The sequence below is a fragment of the Monodelphis domestica genome, chromosome 4 (genome assembly GCF_027887165.1).
Source record: "Monodelphis domestica isolate mMonDom1 chromosome 4, mMonDom1.pri, whole genome shotgun sequence".
Classification (NCBI taxonomy): Eukaryota; Metazoa; Chordata; class Mammalia; order Didelphimorphia; family Didelphidae; genus Monodelphis; species Monodelphis domestica.
The window spans coordinates 393,793,128-393,815,804 of NC_077230.1; the positions used below are offsets into that span (position 1 = coordinate 393,793,128).

Genomic DNA, 22,677 nt, shown 5'->3' on the forward strand with positions numbered 1-22,677 from the left:
TGTCTGGTTCTCTAGCATCTTGCACCACGAGGTAGCTGGTGACACAGTGGGTATAGAATGCTGAACCCATTTCCTCAGTCCCACAGTCCCTACTAAATGCCTGCTAATTGCACTATTGATGACAAGCTCTAAGATGCCAGTTAAGGTGCCCACTAGCCTTTCTGACCAAGTCTGTGTGCCCTTTGCCCAAGGTTCCCTGCCCCAGTTTTCAGTCTTACCTCCATTAGGTAGAAGAACAGGTGGGGGCAGTGCTGGGGGAATGCTGGGCACCCTTGGGTCCTGTCTGCCCACTGGAGAATCACTGGGGGGCTTCTTGGACAAGGGAGGTTCCCGGGCCCGACTGGACCGACTTGCACAGGCTGCCTGCCTCACTTCATCCACCTTTGCTGTGTTCCGTCGAGGGGGAGTTAGGGTGATGAAGATAGAGGAGGCCATCCTCTTCTCTGGCTTGGTAGCCATCATCTCCTTCTGGCTTTTCTCTCAGAAGATGGCTAAAGCAAAGAGAAGACTTAGTTAGGGAAGAGCCTGTTTGTGCTCTTTCCATTCTTCCATCCTTTCTTTCTTTCTTCCATTCTTTCTTCCTTTGTTCCTTCATTCCTTCCTTCCATGGTCTGGCTTCAATCTCTCTGTCCACCCTCATCTCATAGCACAACCTCTCACATATTCATGTCCCAGACAAACTATAATCCTTTCTGTCTCCTATTCTTGTTCTGATCTCTTCTCTCCTTCAGTGCTACCCTCCTGCCATCTGTTGAATTCTCTCCCTTCTCTCAAAACCCAACTCCTTAGATGCTGCCTCCTCTAGGAAGGCTTCCCTGATCATCCTGACTTTCCCTTTCCCTTCTCACATTCTACCTGCTAATGTGCTTAGTAGGATCTAGCTCTTTAGACAAAAAGCTACTTCTGAGGAAAGGTACAAGTCATTTTTTCCCCTTAAAAAATAACAACAGGGGGCAGTTGGGTGGCTCAGTGGATTGAGAGCCAGGCCTAGAGATGGGAGGTCCTGGGTTCAAATCTGACCTCAGACACTTCCTAGTTGTGTGACCCTGGGCAAGTCACTTCACCCCATTGCCTAGCCTTTCCCACTCTTCTGTCTTGGAGCCAATACACAGTATTGATTCCAAGATGGAAGGTAAGGGTTTAAAAAAAATTAAAAATAACAACAACCTCCAGAATTAAGCATAGTGCTTTGTATTTCAATAGGAGAAGGATGAAGATGGGGCTAGTGCTTTGATTTCCCTTGTAGAAGGAACTTCCTGATGAGGAAGCTCCTTACACCAGCGCCTGTCAGCACCTTCTCTGTAACATTGTCTAATCTGCTGATTTAAATTCTCCTGTTCTCAGCCTGGTAGTTGTCTTGTGTAAACCTTAAAATTTCTTAGACTTATAAATGTTGGAAATTTCACCATTGGGAAATTTCATACTTGAAAAATTTCTTACTGATAGTCTATTGGAATGTGAACCCCATTGGCATGGGAGGTTCCTCCTCCTCCCTTCTTAAGATTACTTTAGGACAGAAACCTTTTGCTGAACAATGGAAAGGGCTTTGACCTATGCTTAAGCATAGAACAGGAAGTTCTTTGAGTCATGATTGATTTTAGAATTGATACAATAGAGATACTTGGAATGACAGAACTAGGTCTTGGAAATTACAATCTCCACCCTACTCAGTCCTAACAGGATTTAGGAAGGGCTGCAGCATAGATCAAAATTTAATTATTCCAATCTCTACCCTACTCAGGGTAACAGGATTTAGGAAGGGCTGTAGCAAAGGATCAAGATTTAATTATTTGAGAATATGACCTTCAACAGACATGTGCAAAGCCACAGACCTCTGGGCGGTCCTGGGTTAAGCTAGAGCCACCATTGGCACAGGGAAGACATGGACAGTGATTGGTAGATGTGAGAACTGAGGGGAGGGAACTTGGATGGTTTGCTTAAAGAGAGAGGGGTCTGAGGACTAGGGGGGGTTGGTTGGAGAGTTTTGGCTCTGAGTGGTTGGAGAGGTGCTCTGAGAAGCTTGCTCTGAAGGAAGCTGGAGGTGGAGGCCCCTGAGACTGTTTCTCCATTTTGGTCACATGAGTAATAGGGACTGATCTCCTTTCTTTGCCCCAGCTATCTAAGGGCTTGGGCCTTTTGGCCCAGCCTAAACAGAAGGGGTATTTAAGCCCTATTCCCTTCTCTCCCCTCTCTCTCTCCCTCTCTCTCTCTATCTCTAATACCTTTCTTCATCCTGTTTGTAATTAAACTTTATAAAAGGTTGACTGCTGACTTGAGTTTTCATTTAGGAATTACATAGCTGAATTCCTTGGCGACCTTAAATTAATATATATCAATCTTTTAAAGTGATTTCCTTGTCACATTTGCTTCAAGAGAGCTCAAGCCGAGAAGCTACGTACATGAGTTCAGACATGCTGGCACACACGTGTGCAAATTTAGACCCATACAGGATAGATTCAAGGGCTCCTCCCTTGAGAAGACAGAAGCATCTCTTCCAAAGTGTTGCCCCTAAGGCAAGGTTGTGAAACCCTGGACTTTGCCTGTTGGAGCCTTAGTCTTCTTGTCTATAAAATGGGGAGAATACTGCTTGCACTGTCTGCTTTACAGGGTTGCTTTGACAATCTTGAGCACTGGGTAAACCACAGAGGGTTAGATTTGAGTGTGAGCCATGCAGTTCAATAAATAAACAGTTATTAAGTGCCTTGCTGTGTGCCCAGCATTGTGCTTGAGGCTAGAAATGATTAGCACAGTTTCTCCTCTGAAAAAACTTGGGGGAAATGTAATATAGTTTAACAAACAAATACTGAATTTAAAATCAGAAAATCTGAGTTTGAACTCCAACTCTGACCTTGACTAGTGTGCTGACCTTTGTAAATTCAATCTCCCCTCTTGGGTCTCACTTTCCTTATCTGTAAAATTAAGGACTTGGATTATTTTTGGGGTAGTCTGGTAAAGTCAATGGACTCTTTCCTAGAGACTGCTAGCTGGCAAAGTAGATAGAGGGCTAGACTGGAATTCAAATCCAGCCTCAGGCATTTACTAACTGTGTGACCCTGGCAAGTCACTTAACCTCTGTCTCCCTTGATTTCCTCATCTGTAAAGTGGGACCGATAATGGCACCTATCTCCCAGGGTTGTTATGGAGTTCACATGAGATAATAATTATAAAGTGTTTCTCAACCCTTAAAGGGCTAGATAAGTGGGATATAGGGGAAGGCTAAGTGACATAATGATGGGTAGTGCTCCAGGTCTAGAGTCAGTAGGACCTGGGTTCAAATTTCACCTCGGATCCTTCCTAGCTGTATGGTTTTGGGCAAGTTTTAACCTTGTTTGTCTAGCCCCTACCCTTCTGTCTTAGAGTTGTTTCTAGGACAGAAAGTAAGGGTTAAAAAAGGGGGGGCTAGCTATTTTTTGCTCAGAATAACATTATTTTACAGTTCATAATTGAAGGAAATGTTGGCTTTCAATTAGTGGACTGACATGAGCCATATGGAAATATATATTGGATGAAAGTACTGATATAGCCTATATCAGACTATTTACAGCCTGGAGGCAGGGGGAAAGCCTGAACCCTAAAATGTCAGAAAACAATTGTTACAAGTAACTGGAAAAAAAATGTACAAAACCCAGGAAATTTGTGGAAACGAAGGTGTAAAATTTTGCCCAAATTCAAGGATCCTTTAAAATCTCTTCAAGAAGTCTAGGTGAAAACCCCCTGGACTAGAGGGTCTTTAGAACTCCTGCTGGCACTGCCATTCGTGTTCTAAGACTCTTCCCAGGTACAACATTCTCAGTTATAGTTTTAAGGTCTCTGCCAGCTCTGGTATTCTATATTCTGAGATTCTTCTTAGCCCTAAATCAACTGTGATCATTTTTTTTTTAAGTTTTGGGACATTTATTTATTTAATTAATTTAGATTTTTTTTTTCCCCATGGTTCCATGAATCATGTTCTTTCCCTTCCCTCCTCCTACCCCCCTCCTGTAGCCGATGAGCCATTCCTCTGGGTTTTACATGTCATTGATCAAGACCTGTTTCTGTATTATTGATATTTGCACCAGGGTGATCACTTTGATCATTTTTCAAAGGGTGGGGTTCAATTTGGCATTGTACAGCCAAAAAGTGCCACTGGGAGAACTCCCCAGAGCGGACTGTAAATCACCTCTGCCTAGAGAGATAAGTCTTAGGGAGTTGACTAAGATAGGTGATGGTTGTCCTTTGTATTCAGAGGACCAAAATGTCATCACTATCTGTGACATCTTACTTCCCCAGGGTCAAAAACAGCTAAGTTAAGGTCAGAGGCAGTCTATGAAGTCAGATCTTCTTCACTCTAAACCCCAAGGGACAATTAGGTGGCTCAGAGGATAGAGAGCCAGGCCTAGAAATGACAGGAGGTCTTGGGTTCAAATCTGGCCTCAGACATTTCCTAACTGTGTGACCCTGGACAAGTCACTTAACCCCCATAGCCTAGCCCTTACCACTCTGCTGCCTTAGAAGCAAAACACAGTATTGACTCAAAGACAGAAGGTAAGGGTTTAAAATATATTTATCTCTATATCTCCAATACTTTTAGTGGGTCACAGTTGCCTTCAGTGGTTTAAGGAAGGGGAAGAGATATAGGTACAATATGATTATTTCTTTTGATGTATTTATTCCCCTTCTAAGTATTCTCAAATACCTCTGCTTGTATTTTCTTCCCTTCATCCATTCCTGGGAATGAACCCTTGTTCAGGAGTTCCATTTTACAAACTGACCAACTGAGGTTCCTGGAAGGCCTCCAGGGACCAGGATATGGGAATAGAACTCAGGAGCCTTGCGCCCTACCCATTCTCCATGCTCTGCTGGATGGTGCAAAGGGCAGTCTCTCCCTGTTCACCACATTAATGATTGATCCTGGGAGAAGGAAGGGCTCCTTCCCAACCTCCCAACACAACCCAACTCACACACCCAATGACTGCTTCCCCCAAGCCCTCCCTAGAGAGCCCCACCCCACACTTACCTACTTTTCTTGGGCCAAGCCACTCAGCTCTTTACACTCCCTGGTCAGTGGCGTTCCTTCTACTGAGAAGAATCCACTGGTCTGGGAGTAGTTGGAAGTGGAAATCGGGGTTCAGGAAGACATTCTAGGGGAGAGGCAGAGCAGATGTTGGATTTACCTGGCTCCAGGAGGGTGTCCCAAGAATCATCCCCACCTAGAGTCATTGGTCCAGTCCCAGGAACCCCAAAGGCTAGGGATTATAAAAGTTCTGCAAATGGAATCACAGAACACAAGAGCTGATAGGAGTTGAGAGACTATCCAGTCCTCCTAAACAAAAATTCCCTAAAACATCCCTGACAAGTTAAAGGACCTGGATTCAGATCCCACCTCTCAGATTATCTGTGTAACCCCACGAAGTCACAACCTCTCTGGGTCCATAATTTTCTCACTTGTAAAGTGAGGGAACTGGACTGGTGGTCAATAAGCTCTTTGTCAGATTTAGATCTATGATTCTACGGTTTCTAGCTCTTGATCTCAAGTGTGGGAGAATTCACAATGCATTTCACTTTTGTTTTCACTCTATTCTACACCATCAAGTTACTTGATAACAACTCATATTTCTAGGGAAGACATCATGGTCCAGTGGAGGGAGCAATGACTGGCCCTAGAGGCACAGGACCTAGGTTCAAATCATCTGTGGTATGACCTTGGGCAAGTCACTTAACTTTCCTTAGACCTTCTTAGCATCCTGATCTCTAAAATGAGAAGATGAGACTAATATGGACTCTGGGGTCTTTTCCAGCTCCAGAACCTGCTCCCTACCAAGAATGGATGCTACAACCTCAACATGAGATCAATAGCACAAGTATTGTGACCTCAGTTTCATAAGGGAGGTTAATTTAAGTCTCAGATAAATGGTTTGCCCATAGTCTATCTATTTCCCTCTCCCTCTCCCTTTGTCTCTGTCTCTCTTTCTCTGTCCTTTCCTTTTCCCTTCTGTCTTTCTCTCTCTTCCTCTGCCCCATTTTGTCTTTCCCTGCTTCCTTTCTCTCTGTCTCTCTTTCCCTTTTCCTTTCTTTCTCTCTTCCCTCTCCCTCTTTCTTTTACACACACACACACCCCAGTCACAGCTAACAGAGGTCTTTCTCTTGACTTCAAGACCAACATTCCAACATTCTTGCCACCCTTGGAAGGAAGGAAGGAAATGAGCATTTATTAAGCCCTCACTATGCACCAGCACTTTTACAAAGCTACAAGAAGTCAGCTTGGCTGTACTGGTCAGCAGATGTCTCAGAGCCTCAGAAGGGTCTGAACTAGGTGTGGGTCTACACCTGGGGTCAGTGTTACCCTGCAATGGCAAAGAAAGGACCAGGCATTGGATGTGATAAAAAGCAAATCCACGAAGGATCATCCTGGCCACCACAGACTGTCTGGAGAGGTCCCCAGTCCTCGAGAAGTTGGGGTGGAAGGGAATCTTAAACTTTCAGAAAAAGGGGGCCCTTTATTTGGAAGGGATATATAGGAACCAGTCCACAATTTTATGGACTGTTAAATTTTCCATGTGAGAATTTTATGCCTGAAAAATCAGCAAATGTGACAAATCAGGGCTTAATTGATTGTTTTTGATTGTCTAGACTTAAGAAAGTTATAGAGGAAATGTTAATAATGCAGATGAAACATAAAAGTGCACCTTGTATACATTTGTTCCCCTGGGGAGCTGGTTGTTAAACAATGGCCAGCACACCCTTAATTCTAGACCTGGGTAAAAGGCCAGAAATGTAATGTTCAGGTTGTCCTATCTGAAGTTCCATTATTAGCTCCCATGCTTATATCTCTTTAAGGCATGGGGAATATTTTCCTTACAACAATCCTATGAAGAAGCTAAGGTTCTGATTGTTAATAATTTTCTCAAATTTGCTCTCCGAACTGGGATTTGAACACCAGTCTCAGACTCGGAGTTGGGAATCTCAGCTACTGCAAAGAAATCACTTAACATCTCTGGTCCTCAATTTCCCCAGAATGACAGAGGGGGATAGACTCAGTCTAAAGTCTTGTCCTACTCTAAATCTATGATGATATAATCTAAGCTTAGAATTCCAGGTGCCTCTCTGGTGACATTCAGTGATGGGGTGCTTTAATTAAGTCGATGTTTCCTTTGGATGATATAAGGAGCCCCCAAATTCTCAAGTGTCTCAAGTCTGAGGAATGCTGTGTTCATATGGCTGTGCCTGCTGGGAAAGCTATATAGCCAAGCCCAAGAGAATTGTTATTGTCACTGAGAACTGAGGACACTCAAATAGATGGTTAGCCTTCTGGTGTTGGAAAGGGCACCAGATTAAGGGTCAGAAGACCTGGGTTCAAATCTCAGAATCGACTACTTCTTAGCTGTGTGATCCTTTCTAAGCCTCAACTTCTCTTTCTGAAAAGATGTTATGGGGCAGCTAAGTGGCATAGAGCATCAGGTCTGGAGTTGTGAGGACCTGGGTTCAAACTTGTCTGCAGAGACTTTCTACTTGTATGACCCTGGGCAAGTCACTTAACCCTATTTGCCTAGTCCTTGCCCTTCTGTCTTAGGTTACTCATGCGGAAAGTAAGGGTTTGACTTTTGGGGAAAGAATTCTAGCTGATCTCTGAGGGTCCTTTTTCCAGTTCTGGGAAATACCTAAACTCCTTAACAATTTTCCTTTAAGCTTTCCTTCTCAGCAGTCACCCTACCTTCACCCCCCAAAGCAACGCCCAGAGCCCCCCCCCCCAATTCTAATGGAGCGCCCCCACCGCTCACTCACTCACAGAGCCACCCCCTCTCTGGGAAAGTCATTCTTCCTGGATCTTTAGAAAAACGGAGCGGCAGCCTGGGGCAGAGGAATCTGGCCCTGCAGCCCAGATGCTGACAGCTGTGCAAACGCACTCCGGGGCTCTTGCCCTCCCCCTTCTCTCGGCCTTGCTTGTGGTTACTGGTGGGGAAGTCAGTCCCCATGGGAACGAGGAGCTTGGAATTTTCAAATCCCATTCCACCCCAAAGACCCTTGCGCTGGGCTGGAGGCCTGACCCCATTTGGGGCCGCGGTGGGGGGCGGGGAGGGGGAGAACCCAGCCTCCCTCGATGGTCATCCCCAGAAGTCTGTGGGAGGGGAGGAGGGGTGGTGGGGGTGGTCAGACCCTCTTCTCTCCCTCCCTTAAAGGGCCAGAGCTCTCCCGAGGATAGAGCTAGTCACTCCCCACCAATCTGGGGATCGGGACGCGCCCCGCCCCAACCTGGGCCACTTCGCATCCCCCTTCAGCTTTGCCTCCGATGGACCAAGCGGATATCCAGTCTGGGGGGTGGGGAAGGAGAAAGTAAGAACAAAGAAAAGGAAAGTCATTTCCTGCTCTGAGGAAGGAAGAGAGAGACGGCTGGGACCCAGCCCTAGCCTGAGCCTCAGGGCTCCTCAGTCCAGGAGTGAGGAGGAGCTGGGGCCGGCAGGAGCTGGCTGCTTTGGGTCCCTCATCCCTGCCCCCCAAAGAGGCAAAATCCCCAGGGGATCTAGCAGGTCTGGAGGGGCTCTGGCCTAGCCAATCGTTTTATCAATGTCAAACAGTATCGGGGTGACCTACCCTTTCCTCACCCCGGAAAAGCTGTGGCTTGATACATTTTTTAGTGACTTAACCAGCATTTTGGTCTGAGGCCAAACTGGAGCATGGGGCTGGGAAAAATTGGAACCAGAACTATCAGGCCTCTCTCCTTTAAAAACATTTTTTAAGCCCCTACTTCCTGACCTAGTAACAACTCTAGGACGGAAGGCCAAGGTCTAGGCAATTGGGGTTAAGTGACTTGCCCAGGGTCACACAGCTAGGAAGTATCTAAGACTAGATTTGGACTCAGGTACTGCACTGCTAACTCCAGACCTGGTGCTCTATCCACTAAGCCCTCTAGCTATCCCCTAAGTCTCCCTTTAAAAGAGGCGTTTCTAAAAATGCTTAGCACCTTAAATGCATATTCCCTCCCCCACCTCAGCTTTCACTGTTCCTGCCTTTATTTTTCCTAGAACTAGGGCTTCCTTCATATCCTGAGCCTCAACACACAAACACATACAGACATGAACCAAGTCAAGCAATCATCCCTAGCAGAATAAAAAAGGAGCAGAGTACATACAGTGATTGAGAACTTGGGAAAAGCCTCTCCTTTCCATCTGGCAGTCACATGTCTTGAGTTCAAGTTTTCCCTTCTGGCACTTACCCCCATTTCATTACAAAATGCTTTCTCACAAATATCTTATGAGGGAGGTAGTTCAAGCATGAAATTATTCCCATTTTCCAGATAAGGGAACTGAGGCTCAGAGAAGCAAAGGGATTTACCTGGATTCCCACTAATGGTAAGTATTCAAAATCCAGGTCTCTTTCTAGTGTGCCACTGCCTCTACAATTCCTAGCTGTGGCACCCCAGATAAGTCTCTTCAGCTCCCAGATTCCAGTCTACTTCTCTGTAAAATGGGAATGATGGGAGAAATGCCATAGAAATGCTTGTTAACTGACCACTCTATAAATGAGAGTCTGGAAGGGCTGAGAAGGGGAAAGATGATGGAATAATTAGCATAGTATCTGGCACCAAGTAAGTGATTAATACCTTAATCTAATCACTTCCAGGGATGGGAGTGTTCCTTTGCAGAAATGAGGACATTAGATGTGTTATCAGACTTAGTTGATGTTTGGGGAAATTTTGGTAAATTCATTTCTTTCTCCTCTTTTTAAATTCTTTGTTATGAGGAGGAACAGTTCTGTTGGGAACTGAAAGTTATGTGAAAACAAAAGATATCAAATAAACACACACAAAGCTGGCCATTGGGGGGAGGATGGCAAAGGTTGGGTGGTAAGGGAGTGCTCCAGAAGGGGCACATATTCAGTCCTGCCGCAGGGGGATGGGCTGGGGTTTAATCTTCTGTGATAATTAGAAGTCACAAAAATAGCCTTTCCCAGCCTCTCCTTCCAGCAAGCAGAGCTCGGGAGTGGATGGGAGGCCCCAAGCAGCTGGGCAATGTTCACTGACTATTCCCCTCCTTGTGGGAACAGAGATGGTGGAATGAGGGGGAGGGGACCCCCACCCCTGATTGCTGATGGGGAAAAAGTCCTGGGTTTGGGAAAGTCCTCCATCTGCTGCTTTGTGACTCTTAAGCATGTCTTCTCTGGATCTCACCTGTAGAATGAAGGGCTTGTACTTGTTGACCTCTGGTATTGCACCCAGGTCAAAATTCTGTCATCTGAAAGGAATCCAGGGAGCTCTCTGGAAGGTATCTATCCCCTAGCTTCTTGGGGGCAGGTCCTAAGCTGTGGCCAGGGGGCCTTTCTGCCTTTCCACAAACTCCCTCTCAACCCAACCAAGGAGGCAGACAAGGTGTCCCAGGAATGGGCAGCACCCAGAGTTCTTGTCCAGGGAACAAAGGGGTCGAAGGGATTGTGAAAGATTTGACCCCCACCCCTAAAGTACCCAGTCCTTCCCATCACCCATCTTCCCCTCCCTCCTTCCATGAGTATAGGGATTGGAATCAAACAAGGAGTCCCAGAGTCAGATTTAGAAACAGAAGTTTGGAACTGGTGTAGTGGGAGAACTCTGGATTCATAGTTGGAGGACCTGAGTTCGAATTCCTCGCTGAGCAAATAACTAAACCCCTCTGTGCCTCAGTTTTCTAGTTTTTAAAGTGAAAAGATTGGCCTAGAAGACTTTTAAGTGCTCTTTTAGTTCCAAGCCTAGTTATCCTTGGGTTGGGGGGGGGGGATCTCTGCTTAGAGCCAGGGCTAATTCCTCTACCATCTGTAGGGAGCTGGGCAGGGCGCCCGCCGGTGCTGGGGGTGCTGGGGCAGTTGAGGTCAGCAGGGCACTGGTGTTGCCCTCGGGGTGAGCCCTCTTCCCTACCCTCTCGACGTCTCCCCCGGACCGGGTCACCACTAGGGACAGCTCCCCTAGCTTCGTTCGCCTCTATTCTCCAGAGGGTTCGCCCCCAGGGCGGGAGGAGAGCCCATGCCCCTTCCCCGCCCCATCCCGAGCGGAGTTGGGGCTCGAACCCGTGGCCCCGCAGCCTCCCAGAATCCCCCGGACTGTTTCCCCTCCGCCGCGGAGTCCCCATTGTTCCACTCACCTGAGCTCCGGGCGCCGCCAGTCAGTCCCGCTCTCCCTCTCCGGCAGCCCCGCAGTGCCTTCTGCCCGGGTCAGGGAGGTAAGCGAGCCTCCCCGCTGACATCACAGTCCCTTCCTTTCTCCCAGCCCCCTGTCTGCAAACCTCCCTCCCTCTCCTCCTCCCCTCCCCTCCCCTCCCCTCCCTCCCTCCTTCCCTCTTCTCCTCCCCTCCTTCCCTCCCTCCCCCACTTCTTTCTCTTCCTCCCTCTTTCCCAGCCGGTCCCACGGCAATCCCTTTACCATAAAAGGTGAAAGCTTTCTAGGGGGAACCGCGGACAGGAAACTGCTCCTCTACCTGCCCCTGGGGCTCGGCGTCCCCCTCCCCTTGCCCCAACGCTCGCCCCCTCCCCTGCTTTCCTTTTGTCCCCTCGCTCCTTCGCCCTGGCCCTTTCCTTGGCCGCACTCTTGAGATTGGGACTGTTTGTTCTTGGTCCGGGGCAGGTAGGGGGGAGAAATCCCATCCCTGATCGTTGTCCTCTCCCCTAGGATGGAGGCCTGGCCCAGCCCGGCCCCCTTCCCAGCGGAACACTGTCCCAAGAGTCACTGTCCCCATTGTCTGCCTGGAGGTGTGACTTCCCTTCCCCCGGGGCAAGGGACCTGGGTGAGAGCCAGCAGGCTGAGGCCGAGGCTGGGAATCAGGTCGTCTGGGGTTTCTACCTCCCTGAATCCCTCCCCTCTGCCATCACACCTAATTTAATCCCCAGAAATCACCTGGGGAGGGGGCTCCGTGCTCCCTGGACCTCCTCAGCCCCGAAAGAGACAGAGAGAATGGGGGCTCCATTCAAGAGAGAGGAGAGGAAGACTACTCTGCAGAGGTCTCCCGAAGGCCCCCAGGGGCCACAGGTTAACCCTGGATGGGGCCAGTGGAAGGGACAAGGGACACCTAGTCCCCAGAGGCCTGGTGAGCCCTGAGCAAAGCAGCTTAAGAGAGAAACTCGAGTCCAATTCCGATGTCAACAGTAACTTCCGCCTTGGTGCTCCCTGATTAAAACCACACAGCTGTAGCTACTGGTGAAGCTGCCCTTCCCCATCCCAGGAACCCCCTCCCCAGATGCTCTCCCAGCCCCCCCCCCCATCTGCTGCCTGGGAGGTCGTGAGGGGGAGGGACCCCTTCAACCCCATTAATGAGAGAAACATACTCAAAATGGGTCAATACCCTAAAAAAAACACCCCAGGCTTGGGAGTCATTCCAGATGGCTCCCCCTTTCAAGGGATGCCCTTTTTGGATTCCCCTAGACGTCCATAACTCACAGGGATCTCAGAGGCTCTCTGGTCCAAATGCTTCATTTTACAGATGAGGAAACTGAGGTCAAGAGAGGTTAAGTGCTCACTAAGGTCATGGTAATTAGTAATTGTCAGAAGTAAGATTGGAATCCATGTCCCCAAACTCCAAAAACCAGTGTTCTTTCCATTATATCAGTCTACCATCAAAAGGCATGGAAGGGAACCCAGCCTTCATGCATGCCAGGAGAATTCTTCTACTAAACTACTTAGGAAATACACATTAAGCATTCTCTCATCCCTTCCCCCGCTTTTTAATATTTATTTATTTGTATGTGTGTACAATCCCCTAGCACAAGGGATTTAAAAAAAAAACAGCAACCCAACCTTTTGTATTAGAATCAATACTTAAGAGGGGCAGCTAGGTGGTTCAGTGGATTGAGAGCCTGGACTAGAGACAGCTGGAGGTCCTGGGTTCAAATCTGTTCTCAGATATTTTCTTGCTGTGTGACCCTGGGCAAGCCACTTAAATCCCACAGCCTAGCCCTCTCTGCTCTTCTGCATTGGAAGCAGTACACAATATTCATTCTAAGATGGAAGGGTAGGGGTTTTTTAGAGTCAGTCCTAAAGTGACTTGCCCAGGATCACATAGCTAAAAAGTATATGAGGCCAGATTTGAACCCAGGACTCTAAATTCTTACTCTCTATCTACTGAACACCCCTGAAAGGGATGTTTCTTAAGGTGACTGAGGTGTTTGCTTCATTTTGTTGTTGTCTCCTCAAAGCACTTAGTTCAGTGCCTGGCACAAAATGCTTAAGAAATGATTGCCAAACTGAACTGAAATTAGGGTCAAATAACCCAGGGACTTCCATCTATTCTGTATATATCTTCCATTTACTGATTACAGATTGTCTCTTCTGTTAGGCTGGAAGCTTCTTGGGGGGAAGCCCTGTTTTTGCCTCTTTTCTCCCCAAGACTTAGCCCAAAGCACTTAGTTCATAGAACTTAATAAACATTTGTTGACCAACTGTTATTGTCCAAGTCCTCCAGTGTGGTGAATTGACTTTGATTTTGGTTATCTGTCAAAGCGACCCACCACATCCTGCCCCTATCCTTCATCCCATATACGTCCTGCTCTTCTTGGTCCGACTTTCAGAATCCGTTCTGGAACCCCATCCCCTTGGGCTCTATTTGCTCCCAAGTTTCCCAGGGTCCAGTGGTGGGAGTGTCCACAGCAAAGAAATCATATTCCCTTGAAGTAAGCTGTCACATCCAGGTTGCCAACTTCATGAACATGAGAAGGAAGTGGCAGGGGTTGTAATCCTCATTTTCAGATGGAAAAAAAAAACAGAGGCAATGAGAAGGTTTGGGGGATGCATTTGAGGAAATGTGGAGAGTTGGAACTGGAAGTCAAAATTAGATCTCTCATAGTCTATGGATGCTTCCTCTAGACCCTGGAGGCTCATGGACCAACTTTCAGTTCCAAGTGCTGCCCCAGTAAAATGAGTGGGATGAGGGTCAGTGAGGTGGCTCAGTGGATGGAGACTCGGAGGTCCTGAGCTCAAACATTTGAACACTTCCTAGTTGTGTGACCTTGAGCAAGTCACTTAATCCCAGTTTTGCCTAGCCTTACTGCTCTTTTGCCTTGGAACTGACACTTAATATTGATTCTAAAACACAAGGTAAAAGTTTAAAAACAAATGGAGACAGCTGAGTGGCTCAGTGGAGTGAGAGCCAGGCCTAGAGATGGGAGGTCTTGGGTTCAAATCTGGCTTCTGACACTTCTTAGCTGTGTGACCCTGAGCAAGTCACTTAACCCCCATTGCCTAGTCCTTACCATTTTTCTGCCTTGGAACCAATGCACAGTATTGATTCTAAGATGGAAAGTGAGAGTTTAAAAAAGAAAAGAAATAATTGACTTCAAGATGCTGTCCACATAAGGCAACTAGGTGGCTCAGTGGATTGAGAGCTGGGCCTAGAGATGGAAGGTCCTAGGTTCAAATCTGGCCTCAGACACTTCCCAGCTGTGTGACCCTGGACAAGTCACTTCACCTCCATTGCCTAGTCCTTACCACTCTTCTGCCTTGAAACCTATACACAGTATAGATTCCAAGATGGAAGTAAGGGTTTTTAAAAAATGAATGAGATGGATTAGATCAAGAGGTTAACCTGAGGCCCATAAATTTAGCTGTTTTAAAAATATTTTAATAATTGTTTTTCAATATAGTTGGCTTCCCTTCTAATCCTGTATTTTATTTTATGCATTTAGAAACATTAAACTGAGAGGGGTCCTCAGGCTTCACCAGATACTGCCAAAGGGACAACACACACACACACACACACACACACACACACACACACACACACAAATGCTTAGAACATCAGGTCTAGATGATTTCTAAGGAAGAGAGTTGGATATAAGAAGACCTGAATTTGAATCAAGCCTCAGACATTTGCAAGTTCTAGGAGACTTGGTTTATTCATCTGTAAAATGAGGAAATTAATTACTTTCAGTCACCTCTAAGGTCCCATCCAGTTTGAAGTCTGTGATCTTGTCATTTGATGGTGCAACAGCCCATGGATTGTGGACTCTCCAGGGCCCAGGCAGCCAGGAATCCCAAAATCCCCTAGACTCTGGTTTTCCCCAAAGTTCATGGCTGGAGCTCCACAAAAGTGAGACAGGATCAGGGAAGAAGGATCTTCTGTCTCTCAGTTCCCAGGAGCCTTGGCTCTGGTCTTCTCACTTTCTCCAACCTGGTACCAACCCCTGCTCAGCTCCCTGATCCCTTCTCTGTTCACTGAAGCTGGCTCGGCCCCATCAAGGTCATGGCTGCAAACATCTCTCCTTCATTTACCAACTGTCAGCAGTGGCAAACTTCCTGGAATGAAAACCCAGGAAGCAAGCTGAGAAAATAATCCCAGCTCACTGTCTGATTTTTCTCACCAGGCTTTCCGGCTGGCTCGCCCTCTTTCCAGGTATTCATTCTCTTTCCTTGTCTATCTCTCTGTTGTATAAAACCAGTGAGTGCCCACTTGGGTCCTCAAAGCCAAATATCTCCTGGGCTCCACTTCAGCCCTTTGCTGAGGAGAGACCAGAGACAGAGTTGAAGAGGGCACAGGCCTTTTATGCTTTGTTCATACCAAGCAGGCATGAGAGGATGCTAAACCTCATCCCATTACCACATCATGGATAACACAGGTAATAGTGCCTGATTGCAAGAGCCCTCCAAGTATTCCCACTGTTCCCACTTTCTTCTCTCATAACCTAGAGTTAGAAGCTGCCTGAGATTTAGAGCATCAGAGGTTCACTGAGCTTGATTACTTTATTTTTATAGAAGAGTAAACTGAGGCCCGGAGAGTGAAGTTATTTTCTCAATGCAACACAGTGAATTAATAGCACAGTTGGAATGAGAACCCAGAGCATAGACTCACAGAGTGTCAAAATTGGGAGGGACCTTAGAGTCTATCTAATCCAACCCATGCTGCTGGAAAAATAATTTACTTTACATTATACCCAACAAATAACTCAAGAAATGTCAGGGCTAGACCAGAAAGCCTAGAGCTGGTAGGGAGCTTAGGACAGAGAATGTCAGAGCTGGGAGGGAGCTTAGAACACAGAATGTCAGAGCTGGGAGAGACCTTAGAACACAGAAAGTCAGAGCTGGGAGAGAGCTTAGAACAGAGAATGTCAGAGCTGGGAGGGAGCTTAGAACACAGAATGTCAGAGCTGGGAGGGAGCTTAGAACACAGAATGTCAGAGCTAGGAGGGAGCTTAGAACACAGAATGTCAGAGCTGGGAGGGTTCTTAGAACAGAAAATGTCAGAAGTGGGAGAGATCTTAGAACATGGAATATCAGAGTTGGGAGGGTCCTTAGAACAGAGAATGTCAGAGCTAGGAGGACCCTTAGAACACAAAATGTCAGAGTTGGGATGAGCCTGAGAATACAGAATGTCAATAGTTAAGAAGGCCCTTAGAATATAGAACATCAGGGCTGGGAGAGACTTCAGAATGTCAGAGCTGGGAGAGAGCTTACAACAGGGAATATCAGAGCTGGGAGATGTCTTAGAACACAGAATGTCAGAGCTGGCAGGGACTTTAGAACTTAGAATGCTGAAATCACAATTAGAATTTCAGAGTTGGAAAGGAGCTAAGCAGCAACTTAGCCCAACTATACCCCCCAAACAAGATCCCTCTTACCTCTGAGGTTTCATAAGTCTCTTATTGGAAATGATGGAATGGGAATTCTTTTTCCAGCTTTGGTTGGATGATATCTCTACCAGTTCTAACACTATGATTCTGTGATCTGTCACAGCTCTGCTATTCACTTGCTAATGCCCAAACAAGGACTAATTCAGCCTTGGCTTGAAAAAATCTCCTTTCAGGGGGAACCTAAGGAAGGAACCATTCCTTTTGGGGGATAGCTGTAATTGTAAGGAAGTGTTTCCTGACCTCAAGGATCTATTTGCCTTTTTCTAACTTCTACCTAAAGCCTCCATATCTGACAGATGGGACTTGTGAATCTTAAAACTATTCAGACTCTACCTTAGAAGATTTGGTTAAGCTATTCCCCTATTGTAACAATGGAGATACTTGATCAGGAATATATTGGGAACTTTTAAAATTAATCCACCCTACTCAGACAGTGCCTTAGGAGAAGATGAAGTTGTAAACTCCTGATTGAACAATGAAAGTCCCCAACTCATACCTTATGATAAAGCTAGAACCTTAAGCTAGGTCTATTTTTAGATCTACTACTAAAAGGTGTTAAGTACCTATAAAGGTTAAATTAGTACCTAAAAGGTCAAGCAACTTACAAAAGGCAAGCTTAACAAAGAGGTGTGAAGTACTCAGTAGATTTTATTTAACTAGACAAGGTGAGAACAAAAGGAGGTGAAAACTAAGAACAGGCAGTCCTGGAGTCTACTGTGATTGGTAGACATGAAAATTTAGGGAAGGTGACATAACAGAAAATTTCTTTAAAAGGAAGGGGTAAAAAGTCAGTTGAGGTAATTCAGTTTGGAGAATAAATTCAGTTTGGATTGGAAGTCAGTTCAGGCTGATTGAAGTTCAGGAGATTCAGTAGAGGACTGGAGCTTGCTTGGAGATGGTCTTGTGGTAAGTGAAAAAGACTGACTCCCTCTCCCTTAGGTTCAGGCCTAGGCCAAAATGGCCTAGGCCTTTTTCTACTGCTTGGCTCAGCCTCAGCCAGAGCAGTTTAAATTAATTCTCTCTCTCTCTCTCTCTCTCTCTCTCTCTCTCTCTCTCTCTCTCTTTCTCTCTCTCTCTCCCTCTCTCCTTTCCTTAATACCTTCTTTCTTTATTAATTAAAATCTCCATAAATCCCAGCTGTCTTGAGTATTTTCATATTTGGGAATTTCCCATGGCGACAACTTATTTAGATATTAAGTCAAAACACTAAAATTATTCTTACAGACTGAAATAAATAATCTTAACCCTCTTCCACCCGCTAGCTCTTCAAATACATAAAGCACCCATGTCCCACTTTGTTGTCTCATTCCCATTCCCACCCCCTGGATCTTTTCTTGAACTGAACTTAGTTCTGAGATTCCTAAATTCCAAGCTGGTCCTAGACTCTGATCGTTGGTTCTCATCACTGTTATTCTGACAATCTTTAAATTTTTTTTCTTAATTTTAAAATTAAATTTAAATTTAAGAATTAAAAAAATTTAAACTAAACTAAAAAACTCTTGCCGTCTTAGAATTAATACTAAGTATTAGGTTGAAAACAGAAGTGTGGTAAGGCTAAGAGTTAACCCCTTAGTGGGGGAGGGACTCACCCAGAGTCACACAGCTAGGAGGTGTCTGAGGTCACATTTGAACCCAGGACCTGCTGCTTCCAAGCCTGATTCTTTATCCATTGTGCCACTTAGCTGCCTCATTCTGGGTTTGTGAGGATTACATGAGATAACATTTATAAAGCTTTATGCAAGGCTTAAGGTGCCAGAAAAGTACTAGCTTTTGTTGTTGTTATTAATTATTATCTGCCAGAGAAGGAAAAGGGAAGTTCTCTTTAGAGCACAGAAGGTCAGAGCTGGGAGGGGCCTTGGAAGAGAGAATGTTAGAAATGGGAAGGACCTTTAAGCATTGGATCATATATATCTGATCAGATAATATCTACATGGCTAGATCATATATAGATGATCAGATAAATGAAAGGGAAATAAATAAATGAATGAAAAGAACTTTTTTTTTAAACTCTTACCTTCTGTCTTGGAGTCAATACTGTGTATTGGCTCCAAGGCAGAAGAGTAGTAAGGGCTAGGCAATGGGGGTCAAGTGACTTGCCCAGGGTCACCCAGCTGGGAAGTGTCTGGGGCTAGATTTGAACTTAGGATCTCCCATCTAGGCCTAGCTCTCAATCCACTGAGCTACCCAGCTGCCCCCTGAAAAGAACTTCTTAAGCAAGCACTTTTGGCTAACAAGAAGCTAAGGATCCAGGACACTAATACAAAGTCAGGATAGTTCTTGTCTTAGAGCTCACAATGAGAGAAAAACAATGAGAGAAAAAACAGGCAGCGGGTAGTGGTTGTCAGGGAAGAGTGCTTTGGTCTAGGAAGTCACAGGGACAGGTTGCAGAGCCATAGAGAAGTTGATCTGCACACCCTTTCTGGAAGCAATAATGTTGCAAATTTGAGTTCTCAGACAAAAAGGATAGGGGAGAGGTACTTGACAACAGGACATATGGCAAGAAGATGGCCAAGTGGATAGCAGGAAACAGGCTATGATGCTTATTACCCATGGATATATTTTGAGTTTGCTCCCACTGACTCCCTTTTCTGGCCATCTGGGTTTTGGGCGGCAGATCCTCTAATTCAATCCCCAATTTTCAGGTTGGGAAAGCTGAGTCTCAATGGAGGAGAATTATTTGCTCAAGAGGCTGCTAGATTTTCCAAACTGAAGCTGCTCAAAATTTTACAAGATGTTGGCCATGATGCCTCCCACCTTCCCTAGGCTCTAGGTAGCCCACCTTTAAGGCTATACATTTCAAGGAGGAAGGGAAAGGGATAGGAGAGAGATCTGGGTGGGTGATGTTGAATAGGGGAGAAGGAAGAGAAAGAGAGAGAACAAAAGGGGTGCTCAGGAGAAAAATCTGTCAGGTATATGCAAATTATATGCAAAGAAGGAAAAATGATCCAAAGGTGACCCTCCTCTCTTACTCTCAGTTGAGAATTCATTGCAGGAGTTCTGATAGGCACAGACCAGGTTGCATGGGGAGGAGGAAACAATTCCTGCCAGATGTGCTCCTAATCCAATGTCTTTGGCTCCCTAGAGTTTGGGGGTCCTGAGTCCTGTTGGTCCATGGAGCCTTAGTCCATGCTGCCCCAGAATCAAGGGCAAGACAGAGAAAACAGAGACACTGTCCTTTCTCTAGCCTGGTCTCTCCCTCCCATCTGAGTGACTCCACCCTTCCTTACTCCCCAAAGGGAAAGATTAGCTTTCTGGCCCACAATGGGGCTCACCTGATCCTAGGGCTGGCAGACTCTGGAGTCTGGCAGCCAGCCAAGAACTGTTACTTCCTCTCCTTCTCCCTGCTAGCCCTCCCCCCTCCCCCCCAGGATCCTCCTCTTTTCCTCTTCTACTTTCTTACCTTCCTTTATCATCACACTCCTCCTAGGGTGTCTCTTTGAGTCTTCCTCCCACCTCCTTTCTGGGAATCAGGGATCCAGATCCGAAAAGTGGCAGATCACAACCCCCAGACCAAGGCTGAAAAGTTGCAGCCAGAGGGGATCAGAGGGTGATGCAGGCAGGGGTCTCCCCTACAATGCTATCCTCCAGCAAGAGTGAAGTGGTATAGACTAAGAGGTCAGACACAAGAGGATCCATTACAACCCCCCAAACAACTGAGCTCTGACTCTGGAGGGACTTCTGAGCTTTTTCTTTCCTTACCTAACTTTGACTTTTGTGCAAGGAGGGGGACTGGTGATGGGGCACCATTTTTGAGTTGGATTTTGGCTGCCCATGTTTAGAACCCTGTAGATTGGACCATGGTAAGGACGCAGCCATGATGGTTCTGGCCAGTTTCAGTATTTGGGATCATGCTTTCAGGGTGCCATTTCAGGGCATCCAGAGTTCACAAGCATTCTTTCTGGACTCACAGCTATCTAATGTCCAAGAGCCCTTACCTCCTGACGTGGAGAAGATGACTATTTAGACAGTCTGGAAAACTTCATAGCTACATCTTTGGACTTTTCAGAAACAGGGTGGCCTGCCCTGGGAGAGTGGGGTTCTCCTCCCAGATGCCATGTTTAGTGATGGTTGGATTCCATGGCCTTTGAGATCCCAACTGTGAAGTGCAGAGAATCGGTAAGACAAGAAGTAGGTTAGGACTTGTGCTAGGGGAGGGTAGAGGAGGAAGATCAGTGCTCCCAGGCAGGGCGTGCTCTGCTACATTGTCCTAACATAGCACTTGTTCTGTATCTCAGAGGGAATCTTACACTCTGTAGCCAGTGTGGTCTGGTGAAAAGGACACTTTGGCTGAGAAACAGGAGACCTGAGTTCTAGCCTCACCTCTTTCACCAACTAGTTTTGTAACCTGACTTTCCCATTCTTGGGACTCAGTTCTCTATTTGTAAAATGAGGGGTTATATTAACTCTGTCAGCTCTGACAGTCGACATTCCATAATCCATCCCAGCTCTGACATTCTAAGGTCTCTCCCAGCTCTGACATTCTCTGTTCTAAGGTCTCTCCCAGCTCTGACATTCTCTGTTCTAAGGTCTCTCCCAGCTCTGACATTCTCTGTTCTAAGGTCTCTCCCAGCTCTGACATTCTCTGTTCTAAGTTCCCTTCAGAACTCTGACATTCTCTGCTCTAAGATCTCTCCCAGCTCTGATATTCTCTGCTCTAAGGTCTCTCCTAGCTCTGACATTCTCTGTTCTAAGTTCCCTTCAGAACTCTGACATTCTCTGCTCTAAGATCTCTCCCAGCTCTGATATTCTCTGCTCTAAGGTCTCTCCTAGCTCTGACATTCTCTGTTCTAAGTTCCCTTCAGAACTCTGACATTCTCTGCTCTAAGATCTCTCCCAGCTCTGACATTCTCTGCTCTAAGATCTCTCCCAGCTCTGATATTCTCTGCTCTAAGGTCTCTCCTAGCTCTGACATTCTCTGTTCTAAGTTCCCTTCAGAACTCTGACATTCTCTGCTCTAAGATCTCTCCCAGCTCTGATATTCTCTGCTCTAAGGTCTCTCCTAGCTCTGACATTCTCTGTTCTAAGGGTCCTCCCAGCTCTGGCATTCTGTGTTCCAGTTGTGCTCCCAGCTCTGACAGTCTGTGCTCTAAGAGCCATCCAGCTGTAACATTCTAATTCTAGTCCCTGCTCTGCCACTAATGATCCTTCAAGCAAGTCACCTCTCCTTTCTAGGATTTCGTTTCCCAATTTATCAAATGGAGGTAATTCCTGACCTGCTCTTGTATATGAGTCTGTTGTGAGGAATCAAATGAAATCCTGGCTGGGAGAATGGTTGATAAGGATGAGGAGCTGTTAAAGGAGGTTGTTAAACCAGAGAAGGCTGCCTGAGACAGAGCCTGATTCAATAATGAATGAACAGATGCTAGAATTTTTCCTTCTCTGATTGAGTAAAGTACTGTGGAGTCTTTTGTCTCAGACTCTTCCCTCCAGGCTCCCAGTCCTGCTGCTTTTAAATCTTTGGGGTAAAGGGGGATACAGGGAAGGGGCAAATGGAGAGATCCTTCCAAAATATCCCACTTTGCCATCTTTTTTTTTTTAAACCCTTACCTTCCATCTTGGAGTCAATACTGTGTATTGGCTCCAAGGCAGAAGAATGATAAGGGCTAGGCAATGGGGGTCAAGTGACTTGCCCAGGGTCACCCAGCTGGGAAGTGTCTGGGGCTAGATTTGAACCCAGGACCTCCCATTTCCAGGCCTGACTCTCAATCCACTGAGCCACCCAGCTGCCCCCCACTTTGCTATCTTGAGTGATCTCTCTGTTGTAATCTTTCCCTCACTTCAAGGAGTAGCTAAGGTGCTGCTCCTCCAGGGAGCTTTCTTTGGTTCTTCCCCAGAAAAGTGAAAGTCTCTCCAACCCACTCTCCTTGGGGCTTACACCAATCCCTTATCCCATAGCTTTATGCAAGTGTCTTCACTTTACAATTAGATTATAACATATGAATTTATAGTCATATAATATTTATATATTATATCTAAATTATATATATAAATTTTGATTAGACTGTAAGCTCCTTGAAGGCCAGGTCTTTAAGATATTTAGCACTGGGAACTCATACTAAACACAAAGAGGGTACTTAATAAATGTGTAATGGAGGTAATCAGAGATGCCACTCTAACTAAAAT

The 22,677-nt window shown here is 46.1% G+C and overlaps 1 protein-coding gene across 3 annotated transcripts in view; it reads right to left on the bottom strand.

Annotated features, from left to right (window-relative positions):
• Positions 1–11,341, bottom strand: part of FBLIM1 (filamin binding LIM protein 1) — a 46,667-nt gene extending 35,326 nt beyond the window's left edge. The window contains exons 1-3 of one of the 3 annotated variants that reach the window (XM_056795732.1): positions 11,085–11,341; positions 4,997–5,120; positions 219–491 (exon numbers count right to left, since the gene is read on the bottom strand). In XM_056795732.1, the coding sequence (XP_056651710.1) occupies positions 219–462 (244 nt within the window). In that variant the 5' untranslated portion in view covers positions 463–491; positions 4,997–5,120; positions 11,085–11,341. Of the gene's footprint in view, positions 1–218; positions 492–4,996; positions 5,121–7,761; positions 7,941–11,084 lie in introns of those variants that run through there. The other 2 variants (XM_056795733.1, XM_056795734.1) reach the window with 2 other exon arrangements.
• Between the last annotated feature and the right edge of the window lie 11,336 nt (positions 11,342–22,677).